Source organism: Pangasianodon hypophthalmus, chromosome 29, assembly GCF_027358585.1.
Source record: "Pangasianodon hypophthalmus isolate fPanHyp1 chromosome 29, fPanHyp1.pri, whole genome shotgun sequence".
In the NCBI taxonomy this organism is placed as follows: Eukaryota; Metazoa; Chordata; class Actinopteri; order Siluriformes; family Pangasiidae; genus Pangasianodon; species Pangasianodon hypophthalmus.
The window spans coordinates 3,318,916-3,333,247 of NC_069738.1; the positions used below are offsets into that span (position 1 = coordinate 3,318,916).

At 37.9% G+C, this 14,332-nt stretch overlaps 1 protein-coding gene across 50 annotated transcripts in view; it reads right to left on the bottom strand.

The window, feature by feature from the left end:
- The window catches only part of LOC113534414 (uncharacterized), a 272,572-nt gene that overhangs the window by 1,355 nt on the left and 256,885 nt on the right, over positions 1-14,332 (bottom strand). For 42 of the 50 annotated variants that reach the window (XM_053231328.1, XM_053231329.1, XM_053231326.1 and 39 more), the window contains 5 exons: positions 13,537-13,710; positions 5,441-5,614; positions 3,696-3,869; positions 2,423-2,596; positions 666-839 (listed from right to left, as the gene is read on the bottom strand). In XM_053231328.1, coding sequence (XP_053087303.1) covers positions 666-839; positions 2,423-2,596; positions 3,696-3,869; positions 5,441-5,614; positions 13,537-13,710 — 870 coding nt within the window. The remainder of the gene's footprint in view (positions 1-665; positions 840-2,422; positions 2,597-3,695; positions 3,870-5,440; positions 5,615-13,536; positions 13,711-14,332) is intronic. The other 8 variants (XM_053231319.1, XM_053231322.1, XM_053231338.1 and 5 more) reach the window with 8 other exon arrangements.

A 14,332-nucleotide genomic window follows, 5' to 3' on the forward strand; every position in this document is an offset into this window, starting at 1 on the left:
ATCATCACTGCTGCAAGGAAAACATTATTATCTCCTGTTTATAATTCGTCGTTCAACATTTCTTCATTCTTATATAATATCTTTGTTAGAACATTCAGCTAGAACAAATGAGAACTTTCACAAGATCTAACAGGAAAGTGAGCAGATATTTACCATCACATCAATGCTCTTATACAATCATAGACTGCTTTTTTAAATAATGATCACTGCTGTGTGTTTGATCTCTCGGTCTACATGTGTATTTAAGTGCAGACTTTTGGAAAAAGCTGAGGAGAATTTTACAGGAATGACAGAAGACAGTGTGTGGAGGTGGAGTGCTGGAAGGAGTGTCAGAGTGAGTAAAGTAGCTGCTTACAAAAGCAGCAGTATGAATTCAGAGACAGCAGGGTGTCACAAGATGACGAGGTGTTCATTTACAGTCACTCTCATACACTCAGTTGTGACATTCTGTAGACTTCGTCTGCTGCTTTCATGTGAATTTCGAATCAACACCAAACAACATTAAAGCTAACTGTCAGAAAAAGTTTGATTACACAGAAAATAGTGAAATATAAACCGGTAATCTGATATTTAAAGCAACTAAAAAGCTAATGCTAATGCACAAAATAATGCTAATCAGTCTTTTAATTTGTTTCAGAGTTTATCTAAAAATGATCATCACTCACCCCAGTGTCTGTAGTTTGTAATGTTCATCATTCTTCAGAGTAGAGAGACACTTCACTCCTGTGTATCCTATTCTATTCCCAGACAGCTCCAGGTCTCTCAGGTGTGAGGGGTTTGATCTCAGAGCTGAAGCCAGAGCAGCACAGCCTTCATCTGAGACACCACAACTACGCAACCTGCAGAGACACAATGACACACACTTCATCAACACAGTTTCCTTTTGGTTTAAAACTTACTTTAAAGATGATGTGTGTGGGATTTTATTATTCAGAATGACATGAGGATTTAATATCATCTGTTTATTCTAATTAACAATGTGCATCGTTTATCAAGCTGGATATGAACAGGTTTATGTGTAAATTGTTTGTATGAGTGTTTACACAAGAAATTTTGTATTCACGAAAATCCTGTTAATTCGTATTCTACTCTTGCTCCTGAGTGTGTGTACATTTGTGCGTAATACGACGCCTTTATTTGTGACATCTACATTTTCTTTGCGTTGCCCAGCTTGTTAGGAAGTTGGGGTCAGAGCGCAGGGTCAGTCATGATACAGCGGCCCTGGAGCACAGAGGGTTAAGGGCCTTGCTAAAGAGCACAACCTTCTGATCAGTAACCCATAGATTTAACTGTTGCACCAACACTCACCCAAACTAACTAATGAAAACCTTGACTTGATCAACTTCAAATCAGATCATTTGCATGGATTACTGCAAGTTTATATCTGGAATATACTCTTGAGTTTAAATTGCTTATCTTTAACGTGTTTACAGCGTTTAGCAGAACCCTTTATCCAGAGCGACTTATAGAAGTGCTTTGGAGTTTCTATCAAAAACACATCCTCATGCTGGTTCACTAGGTCAGGAACCAAGAGCACTATTGACAACATTTGTGAAAACCAGTGGTTTATATTATTGGAATTTATTAAAAAATATTAAAAAGTGAGCCAATATAAACCCATAAATTAAGACAAATAAAACTAATCATTCAAGTGAGTACGAAGAAAATCAGACTTTCAGAGACTTTTGTAAATACGGCAGAAAATTGGAGTTCGGTTTGGCTCACACAAACACTTACACACTGCTTTACTAAAAGATCGATAAATCACACCCAAAGTCATTAAGATAATACTTTGGGCATCGACAGGAGTGAAAACAACTGGAGTGGTTAGTGAACAACTGAAAGATGGCAGAAGGTCGTCAGTGGCCTCTGTTCCCCAGAGGGAAGAAAGGAAGTATGAGACTCATAAATTTACAGTGAAGTCCACTGGGCTGCTTCTGTAAAGCAGATCTGGCAACCCTTTTCATAGCGGCTTGATTTTTAGTTAAAAACCAAATGTTTGATTTATTTAATTTTTGACCTTTTAACGTCTATGACATTAACTTCTCATTTTAATTTACAAATTCTATATTCGAGATCATTTCCACCATTTCCCTTCTGCTATTAAACCTGCAGCTGCCACACAGTGGATGTAGTTTGTGTCCCAGGTGCACTTTGTGTGATTAAAATTACTGTAAAATTGACTAAAACATTGTAAGTAGACACACTGCAGTCGCATCAAGTCACGTTTTGTGCTGCAGCTTCTCACATACGTACATCTGACCCAAAGACTCTGTGACAAATCATCAGTGTGCAGTGAAAAGAAACAATCTTCCTCCTCAGGACATTGATGATGAACCTAAAACCTCTGCTTCACTCTCACTATTACAGAATGTGTCTTACTGAGCAGCAGGTCACGTGACTCTCAGAGAGATGATCTTACCTCAGTATCTCCAGTTTACAGTGAGGATTCTCCAGTACAGCAGAGAGACACTTCACTCCTGAGGCTCCTAGTTTATTCTCAGACAGCTCCAGGTCTCTCAGGTGTGAGGGGTTTGATCTCAGAGCTGAAGCCAGAGCAGCACAGCCTTCATCTGAGACACCACAACCACGCAACCTGCAGAGACATAATGACACACACTTCATCAACACAGTTTCCTTTTGGTTTAAAACTTACTTTAAAGATGATGTGTGTGGGATTTTATTATTCAGAATGACATGAGGATTTAATATCATCTGTTTATTCTAATTAACAATGCGTCTCGTTTATCAAGCTGGATATGAACAGGTTTGTGCGTAAATTGTTTGTATGAGTGTTTACACAAGAATTTTTGTATTCACGAAAGTCCTGTTAATTCGTATTCTACTCTTGCTCCTGAGTGTGTGAACATTTGTGCATAAGACGATGCCTGTATTTGTCACATCTACATTTTCTTTGCGTTGCCCAGCTTGTTAGGAAGTTGGGGTCAGAGCTCAGGGTCAGTCATGATACAGCGCCCCTGGAGCACAGAGGGTTAAGGGCCTTGCTAAAGAGCCCAACCTTCTGATCAGTAACCCATAGATTTAACTGTTGCACCAACACTCACCCAAACTAACTAATGAAAACCTTGACTTGATCAACTTCATATCATATCATTTGCATGGATTACTGCAAGTTTATATCTGGAATATACTGTTGAGATTAAATTGCTTATCTTTAACGTGTTTACAGCGTTTAGCAGAATCCTTTATCCAGAGCGACTTATAGAAGTGCTTTGGAGTTTCTATCAAAAACACATCCTCAAGCTGGTGAGATTTATTTAATTTTTGACCTTTTAACGTCTATGACATTAACTTCTCATTTCAATTTACAAATTCTATATCTGAGATCATTTCCACCATTTCCCTTCTGCTATTAAACCTGCAGCTGCCACACAGTGGATGTAGTTTGTGTCCCAGGTGCACTTTGTGTGATTACTTACAATGTTTTAGTCAATTTTACAGTAATTTTAGACACACTGCAGTTGCGTCAAGTCACGTTTTGTGCTGCAGCTTCTCACATACGTACATCTGACCCAAAGACTCATCAGTGACAAATCATCAGTGTGCAGTGAAAAGAAACAATCTTCCTCCTCAGGACATTGATGATGAACCTAAAACCTCTGCTTCACTCTCACTATTAGAGAATGTGTCTTACTGAGGAGCAGGTCATGTGACTCTCAGAGAGATGATTTTACCACAGTATCTCCAGTTTACAGTCAGGATTCTCCAGTACAGCAGAGAGACACTTCACTCCTGAGTCTCCTAGATTATTTTCACCCAGCTCCAGATGTCTCAGGTGTGAGGGGTTTGATCTCAGAGCTGAAGCCAGAGCAGCACAGCCTTCATCTGAGACACCACAACCACGCAAGCTGGAGAGACACAATGACACACACTTCATCAACACAGTTTCATTTTAGTTTAAAACTTACTTTAAAGATGTTGTGTGTGGGATTTTATTATTCAGAATGACATGAAGATTTAAAATCATCTGTTTATTTTAATTAACAATGTGCCTCGTTTATCAAGCTGGATATGAACAGGTTTCTGTGTAAATTGTTTGTATGAGTGTTTACATAAGAAATTTTGTATTCATGAAAATCCTGTTAATTCGTATTCTACTCTTGCTCCTGAGTGTGTGTACATTTGTGCATAAGACGATGCCTTTATTTGTCACATCTACATTTTCTTTGCATTGCCCAGCTTGTTAGGAAGTTGGGGTCAGAGCGCAGGGTCAGCCATGATACAGCGCCCCTGGAGCACAGAGGGTTAAGGGCCTTGCTAAAGAGCCCAATCTTCTGATCAGTAACCCATAGATTTAACTGTTGCACCAACACTCACCCAAACTAACTAATGAAAACCTTGACTTGATCAACTTCAAATCAGATCATTTACATGGATTACTGCAATTTTATATCTGGAATATACTGCTGAGTTTAAATTGCTTATCTTTAACGTGTTTACAGCGTTTAGCAGAACCCTTTATCCAGAGTGACTTATAGAAGTGCTTAGGAGTTTCTAGCAAAAACACATCCTCATGCTGGTTCACTAGGTCAGGAACCAAGAGAACTATTGACAACATTTGTCAAAACCAGTGGTTTTATATTATTGGCATTTATAAAAAATATATAAAAAAGCATGCCAATCCAAACCAATGAATTAAAACATAAAACTACTCATTCAAGTACAAAGAAAATCAGACTGTCAGAGACTTTTGTAAATCCAGCAGAAAATTGGAGTTCGGTTTGGCTCACACAAACACTTACACACTGCTGTACTAAAAGATCGATAAATCACAAAGTCATTAAAATAATACTTTGGGCATCGATAGGAGTGAAAACAACTGGAGTGGTTAGCAAACAAGTGTGAAAGATGACAGAAAGTCGTCAGTGGCCTCTGTTCCCCAGAGGGAAAAAAGGAAGTATGAGACTGATAAATTTACAGTCAAGTCCACTGGGCTGCTTCTGTAAAGCAGATCTGGCAACCCTTTTCATAGCAGCTTGATTTTTAGTTAAAAACCAAATGTTTGATTTATTTCATTTTTGACCTTCTAACGTCTATGACATTAACTTCTCATTTTAATTTACAAATTCTATATTTGAGATCATTTCCACCATTTCCCTTCTGCTATTAAACCTGCAGCTGCCACACAGTGGATGTAGTTTGTGTCCCAGGTGCACTTTGTGTGATTAGTTACAATGTTTTAGTAAATTTTACAGTAATTGACATTGAAGTCGCATCAAGTCACGTTTGTGCTGCAGCTTCTCACATACGTACATCTGACCCAAAGACTCTGGGACAAATCATCAGTGTGCAGTGAAAAGAAACAATCTTCCTCCTCAGGACATTGATGATGAACCTAAAACCTCTGCTTCACTCTCACTATTAGAGAATGTGTCTTACTGAGGAGCAGGTCATGTGACTCTCAGAGAGATGATCTTACCTCAGTTTCACCAGTTTACAGTGAGGATTCTCCAGTAGAGCAGAGAGACACTTCCCACATGATTCTCCTAGTTTATTCTGACACAGATACAGTTCTCTCAGGTGTGAGGGGTTTGATTTCAGAGCTGAAGCCAGAGCAGCACAGCCTTCATCTGAGACACCACAACTATGCAACCTACAGAAACGCAATGACACACACTTCATCAACACAGTTTCCTTTTGGTTTAAAACTTACTTTAAAGATGATGTGTGTGGGATTTTATTATTTAGAAAGTCATGAGGATTTAATATCATCTGTTTATTCTAATTAACAATGCACCTCTTTATCAAGCTGGATATGAACAGGTCTGTGCGTAAATTGTTTGTATGAGTGTTTACACAAGAAATTTTGTATTCACGTAAATCCTGTTAATTCATATTCTACTCTTGCTCCTGAGTGTAACAAAAATATTAAAAAGCATGCCAATCCAAACCCATAAATTAAAACAAATAAAACTAATCATTCAAGTGAGTACAAAGAAAATCAGACTTTCAGGACTTTTGGAAATCCAGCAGAAAATTGGAGTTCGGTTTGGCTCACACAAACACTTACACACTGCTGTACTAAAAGATCGATAAATCACAATCAAAGGCATTAAAATAATACTTTGGGCATCGATAGGAAAACAACTGGAGTGGTTAGAAAACAACTGTGAAAGATGGCAGAAGGTCGTCAGTGGCCTCTGTTCCCCAGAGGGAAAAAAGGAAGTATGAGACTGATAAATTTACAGTCAAGTCCACTGGGCTGCTTCTGTAAAGCAGATCTGGCAACCCTTTTCATAGTGGCTTGATTTATTTATTTGTTTTTTTAAAGGTCTGTTTATTTAAAATTTTATAATAAGCAAAAAAAAAAAGTCAAAAGAGACCAGAACAGTACAATATACACAGTCAGAACCCCAACATGACCCATCCCTCTACCCATCAGACATACATATGAATTACATTAAACAAAGACAAGAAGCAAAGAGAAATAAACAAACAAACAAACAAATAAATAAATAAAAACAAATAAACAGAAGGAGTAATTCCAATAATAATAATCAACATTAATATGTACAACAAGAATGCAGATAATTAAGCACAAAAAAAAAAAAAAAAAAAAAAAAAAAAAAAAAAAAAAAAAGAACTATACTTTTTTTTGGGATTGTATTCTCTATTTCATATTTTTTCAACAAATGACAAGAAGGGTTGCTAGATTGGTCTCTGGGTAGACCCCTGGAGAGAGTATCTTATTTTTTCTAGTTTAAGATATTGCATGATCTCTCTAATCCAATGAAAGAAAGTCAGAGGAAGGGGGTCTTTCCATTTAAACAGTATTAATCTTCTGGCAAGTAGTGTACAAAAGGCCAGCAATTTACTGTTCTAACTGCTTAGGTGCATGTTTTGTGCAGTGACACCAAATAGAGCTATAAAAGGAGATGGAGCTATTGGCATTCCTATTATTTCTGAAAATGCATCAAAAATTCACTTCCAAAATTTATACAATCTTGGGCATGTCCAGAACATATGTAAAAGGCTTGCAGGTGCTTGCCTGCACCTATGGCACATGGGATCTAGCTCTGGTCTAAATTTAGATAACCTAACCTTTGACCAGTGAAGCCGACGTACAACCTTAAATTGTACCACATGGCGCTGATGTATAGATGATGAGTAAATCCGTTTAATAATTTTTTGCCAAGTTACATCAGAAATTTGTTCATTCAAATCTTTCTCCCATTCACTCTTTAAATGATCTAAATTGGTCAGGCTATGCTGATTCAGGAGGTTATAAATTTGACCTATAATTTGTTTTAGGTCCTTTCTTAGCTTAAAAATAGAATCTAATAAAGATGTAGGGGGATATAAAGGAAAACAACCAAAAAATGAAACCAAAAACTTTCGCACTTGCAGACATCTAAAAAAAAAATGGGACCCGGGAATCTTAAATCTATTAACGAGCTCCTCAAAGGATGCAGAATTGTTACTTATAAAGAGATTTTGTAATGTATGTATCCCATTCTTTACGCAGATATCAAAGGCTTTATCTATTATTGAAGGAGTAAACATGTGGTTTTTACACTGCAAAAACTCCTCATCTAGTCAAGACTTACAATCTTATTTCTAGCCATAAAATCTTATTGATTTTATTTTAAGAATAAAATACTATGCAAGAGCAGATCATGTAAGATTATTATGATTGTTTTAAGATTATTTAACTTTTTTTTCTTACTTAGTTAGCAAAGCTTAAAGTTAGTTATTTTACCTGCAAATTAAGCTTATTTACCATCACAGGCATCATTTGAGGCCTTGTATCTTTTAAGACTTTGTTTTAGCTGTAATAACTGGTTTTAAGGTTGCCCAGTAAAAAATGCTCAATAATCACACTTAGGACTTGTTCATTAGTATTATTTATTCCAAATGCTTGCTTTATGTCAACGCCAACACATTTATTTACAACCTAACAACAAATTATAAGACTCTGCAGTATTAAGTCACCACATTCTTTCCATTTATCCAGTAGGGTTTTTAATTTCCAGTTTTAAGTGCAATGACATCTTCCAGATTATATTTTGTCAATACATACACACTGTTTTTGAAACTGACTGGATAATATGACTTCGGATCGAGGAGCTTTTCAGCATCTATAAACTCTGTTGCCTGGTATTTTGAGAAGCAGCAAGTAATGATTTTGCTTTGGTTTTGCACGGCAACTACTGTGTGTTACAAGCGTCTTCAACTGAATAAATAATTGTTGACAATATGTATGTGTGATCTTGATTTTAATAACCTTGTTTTAAGTTTAAATGCTTTCTCATTTTAAGTCAGAATATATAATAATAATTCTTGAATTAAGAGGAATTATCTTATTTAGTAGCTCTAGTTTTAAGATATTTTCACACAAATTAAGATAAGCAAACTGTTTAAAAATTAATTAAAAAGCTAGTTTTAAGTTAATTAAACTAGATACACTGCTTGGAATAAGTGTTTTAATGCTTATTTTAAGACATTTTGTTCTTTTCTAATGCCTAGATATGTTTTCTTATTTCAAGAAATCTTACCAAGTGTAATTATCTTCTTAAATCATGAATTTGTTTCTTATATTTAGACAGTTATTTTTTGCAGTGTACTTAATGGAGCGCATAAGGAGAGGCTGCAAAGGGAAAACGATTTTCTAAATTGATTCCATATTCTTAGAGATTGTGTCACCACAGGATTAGAGGAGTAGTGAGAAGCAGGTTCATGCATTGGAAGTTCAGAACACAATAAAGAAAATAGGGAATAGGGTTTAAAGGAGAATTTCTCCAAACTACGCCATTTAGGCTCATCAGGGCTATTACTGTCCCTCATCCACTAAGTCAGTCCTCTGATATTTGCTGCCCAGTAGTAAAATATAAAATTGGGAAGTGCCATGCCGCCTAGGGTACGAGGCTGTTGTAAAATACTTTTCCGAATCCGAGGGTTTTTATTATTCCAAATAAATGATGATATAATTTTATCTATGGAGTTGAAGAAATATTTAGTCAAAAAAATAGCAAGATTTTGAAACAAATATAGGTACTTAGGCAATACATTCATCTTGATGGTATTAATTCTTCCGCTCAGAGAGAGAGGCAGCAAACCCCAGCGTTTAATATCTTGTTTCAAAGCATCTATTAAGGGCAAGAAGTTAGCTTTGTAAAGGTCCTTATAATTATGTGTAGTCCAGATTGCCAAATATTTAATTTTTTTCCTAGTAACTCTGAAAGGAATAGAATTGAAAGGAATACGTGTAGCAGCTTCATTAATTGGCATTAACTCGCTTTTTTGAAGATTTATTTTGTAGCCAGATATCTTACTAAATCTTTCTAATATGTTCAATAATTTAGGGAGACCCCGCAATGGTTCTGACAAATACAACAGCAAATCGTCAGCATAAAGTGAAATTCTACACTCTATATCCCCTCTACGAATTCCTTTAATAGTACTATCTTGCCGTATAGCTATGGCTAGTGGCTCGATTGCAATGGCAAACAGAATCAGAGACAGCCGGCAGCCCCGTCTGATGCCTCTTTGCAAACCAAACAAGGCAGACCGATTATTATTGGTGCGAACCGCTGCCATTGGGGAGGAATAAAGGATTTTAATCCATGATATAAAATTGGGCCCAAATCCAAATTTTTCTAGTGTGTGGAAAAGACAGTCCCACTCCACCCGATCAAAGGCTTTTTCAGCATCGAGCGATATTATAATCTCTGGTATGTCGGGTGGAGAGGGACCATACAAAATATTTATTTTTATAAAACCAGGCTGATCTGAAGAAATTATGGAGGGGGCGAGCACTTCAAGACGCCGGGCTAGCAGTTTTGCAAAGATTTTAACATCTGCGTTTAGAAGGGAGATCGGTCGATACGAGCTGCACTGAGAGGGACACTTATCTTTCTTCAGAGACAGAGAAATGGTCGCTTCACGCATAGTTGGAGGGAGAGAATTTGAAGACAGTGATTCTTTAAATACAGTAAGGAGCAAAGGGACCAATGTATCTGAAATTTTTTTTTAAATAACTCAGATGGAAAGCCATCCGGCCCCGGTGACTTGCCACACTGCATACTTCTAATTAGTGGTGCTTGCGAAGCAAGCTCACTATTATAATCTCGCATACTTATTATATTTTTATTATTATTGTTATTATTATTCGCCCTAAATTTGCCCCATAGAGATAACATGTGGATTTGGCCCATAGAGATAACATGGGGACATTGCAGTGAACAAAACTCTGCATCACAAAGTCATAGACACATGAGACTCGCCACATTCGAAGAGGCTGGCAGCCTGTGTGAGAACATGCCCCGCAGTGGGGTACATGTCATACCCCTGGGGCAACAGGGCCCCACAGTTGTCCCATAGAGATAACATAGGGATTTTGAATTGCACATAACTCTGCATCACAGTGTCATAGAGACATGGGTGCGGGCTCGTTCTGCTCAGCCCGCCACTCTGGATGTGCTAAAGACATGTTAGCATCATGATAGCAACATGCTAATCATGCTAATTTCATGTTAAGAACATGTTAATTGTGTCAAAATGTTGCTAGCATAATGCTAACACAATTAGCATGTTGTTAACATGTGGTTAACATGATGCTAAGACGAATAGGGTTTAGTATTAGTGCCTAGTGCCGAGTTTCGCCACGGCAAGCACCGCTCACATTTTCTTCAGAAAATGTACATCTCTAGTTGCATCTATAATCTCTTCAACGAAATATCGTTCTCTAGGTCGGATGCTAAATCTGGGTTTAACTTGGGGATCTCCACATTATGAAAAAATGTATCTAGTGATTTATCATCTGGAGGCTCAGAAGTGTAAAGGGCAGAGTAGTAAAAAGCATGAATTTATTTCTATATGATCTGTGTGTTTTTTTTACCTTGTTCATCACTAATCTCTGATATATACTGATTGGACGCTTTCTGATGCAACTGATATGCTAAAATTTTCCCAGCCCTCTCCCCATGTTCTTAGGACATTTGTCTCGATTTTAATATAAGGTTCTCTGCCTGACGTGTCCAAAGAAGATCAAACTCCGTCTTAACCATCAGACGTCGTTTAACTATGTCATCTGATGGTGAGTGGCTGTATCTAATATCTAACTTCAAAATATCATCAGTTAGCTTTCTAAGACCCTCCATGGTGGCTTTCCTTTGCATTGAACCATACGAAACAACCTGTTGAAATGAAATGATCTGTTGAAATGAAATTGTTAAGAAAGACATCCCGGGCGTCTTATTATGAGACAAAAAGAGGTCAATCTCTGATTTAATAAAATTCACTAAAACTTCACCTGAAAGAAGAAGGGGATTGAACCTCCATGGGCGGTATCCAGGTTCTACGCCTGGAATGCATAACTTCATTTTCAAAGGGGCATGGTCCGAAATGACTATAGACTGGTCAACAACAATCAACAATCATATGGAGAAGTCTATCAACAATAAAAAAATAATCGATATGCGAGAATGACTTATGAACCAAAGAAAAAAGGAATAGCCCCTAGAAGTAGGGTTTCAGAACTGCCAAATCTCAGTTAAACCATATGTCTGTAGGAAGAGATTAATTGTTTGAGATGATTTGGATTCAGGGGATGCTCTAGATGAACTGCGATCTAACTTTGTAGAAAGGACACAATTCATGTCACCCCCTAAGATAAGGTGGTAAGTGTCTATACTGGAAATTCGGGAGGAAGCCTGAGTAAAGAAAGTATTGTCATCGCAGTTTGGAGCATAAATGTTCATTAAAATAATGGGGAGCCCGTACAGTCTCCCCACCACAATGATATATCACCCCGTGGGATCTGAGTCTATACATTACAAATGGTACATTCTTACGTATTATAATTGCTGCCCCACTTGCTTTGGAATTAAAACTTGAATGAAATGTTTGCCCTGTCCATCCTCCTGTTAATCTAATCTGGTCCACCACTCGGAGATGAGTCTCCTGAAGAAATACTATGTCTGCTTTTAGATGGTCAAGGTGTAAGAGTACCCTTTTCCATTTCACAGGATGATTCAAAGATTTAACATTCCAGCTAACAAAATGAACCATGCACCCTACCTTTCCCATTGAGCTGGTGTCAGCCATAAGGAAACTTAGGTGAGGCATTGAGAACGCAGCTCCAGGTAAATTAAGATAATCACGTTTAAAATAAACAAAGAAAACGATAAGGCATACGAACAAAATATGTCTGCTAGGTCCCCAACCCCAGCCACCTAAACGAACATGGTGGATGTAACGTGCACTGCAAGATATGCCATACATTAAATTATGGCAGGGGAGAGCCACTTTCGTGTCCAACATACCAGCCTCCGCCCAGCCTCTTAGTCACAGAAAAAAAGAACAATGATTAGAGTGAAAATAAAATAATTTCTAATAATAATAAAATTAAGCGCTTCACATTATTGTGACAGTCAGTATCATCAGTAGGACGTCATAAGTGAAATATAAATACACTCAAAAACACCGCGCCACTACGACGGAACACTGCCATGTAATTAAACACAAAAGTCCCGATGACTCTTATAACTATCAAACTGAAATGAGTGGTTAAGATACGTATTGATAATTCTCTAAAGTAAAACCAAAATATTTACATCGGGGCAATAAAATGGAAAGAGTCTCATAACCTTAGCGGGATGACTTCTGCCGAAGTAGGAAAAAAAGTCCAACAAAAAAGTTGAACAACATGGAGGATTCGATCGCGGTCGATTAGGATTTCCTTCTCTAGGTTTAAAACGTCCTTCAGTAGTTTAGAGACTGCAATGGTAGAGCTCGAACCCGTCTCCTCCGGGACCCCCACAATGCGTACGTTACATCTACGCATCCTTCCTTCCAAGTCTTCGTTCTTTTCCTTCAGGTCTGTCAGCACTGGTTTAAGTTCTGCAACTGTCGCCTGCAGTGAAGTGATCCTTCCTCCACATCGCTGATAACAGCCTTCATTTTATCCATTTCAGAACGGATCGCTGCTGTGTTGTTTGCGATTTCAGACTTCACTTCCTTTAGCTCACTCTTAAGAAAAATTAAAGTCTTCAGAAAGACCATTTTTCAGCTCCGTCCTGATAACAACCGAGAAATCCTCTCTCAGAGAAGCTACAATATCTGCTTTCAGATCCTCCGTGTCCGAAACTGGTTCTAACTGAGAAATGGGAGGCGAATCGCCGTCATCTGGAGAGGATTGAGTCGGGGATTTCTCCGGCCTAGTGTTTGCAGTCATTTCCACCATTTCCTTTCTGCTATTAAACCTGCAGCTGCCACACAGTGGATGTAGTTCGTGTCCCAGGTGCACTTTGTGTGATTAGTTACAATGATTTAGTAAATTTTACAGTAATTTTAGACACATTGCAGACGCATCAAGTCACGTTTTGTGCTGCAGCTTCTCACATACGTACATCTGACCCAAAGACTCTGGGACAAATCATCAGTGTGCAGTGAAAAGAAACAATCTTCCTCCTCAGGACATTGATGATGAACCTAAAACCTCTGCTTCACTCTCACTATTACAGAATGTGTCTTACTGAGAAGCAGGTCATGTGACTCTCAGAGAGATGATCTTACCTCAGTATCTCCAGTTTACAGTCAGGATTCTCCAGTACAGCAGAGAGACACTTCACTCCTGAGTCTCCTAGATTATTCTGAGACAGCTCCAGTTCTCTCAGGTGTGAGGGGTTTGATCTCAGAGCTGAAGCCAGAGCAGCACAGCCTTCATCTGAGACACCACAACTACGCAAGCTGGAGAGACACAATGACACACACTTCATCAACACAGTTTCATTTTGGTTTAAAACTTACTTTAAAGATGATGTGTGTGGGATTTTATTGTTCAGAATGACATGAGGATTTAATATCATCTGTTTATTCTAATTAACAATGTGCATCGTTTATCAAGCTGGATATGAACAGGTTTGTGTGTAAATTATTTGTATGAGTGTTTACACAAGAAATTTTGTATTCACAAAAATCCTGTTAATTCGTATTCTACTCTTGCTCCTGAGTGTGTGTACATTTGTGCATAAGAGGACGCCTTTATTTGTCACATCTACATTTTCTTTGCGTTGCCCAGCTTGTTAGGAAGTTGGGGTCAGAGTGCAGGGTCAGCCATGATACAGTGCCCCTGGAGCACAGAGGGTTAAGGGCCTTGCTAAAGAGCCCAACCTTCTGATCAGTAACCCATAGATTTAACTGTTGCACCAACCCTGGCCCAAACTAACTAATGACTTGATCAACTTCAAATCATATCATTTGCATGGATTACTGCAAGTTTATATCTGGAATATACTGTTGAGTTTAAACTGCTTATCTTTAATGTGTTTACAGAGTTTAGCAGAACCCTTTATCCAGAGTGACTTATAGA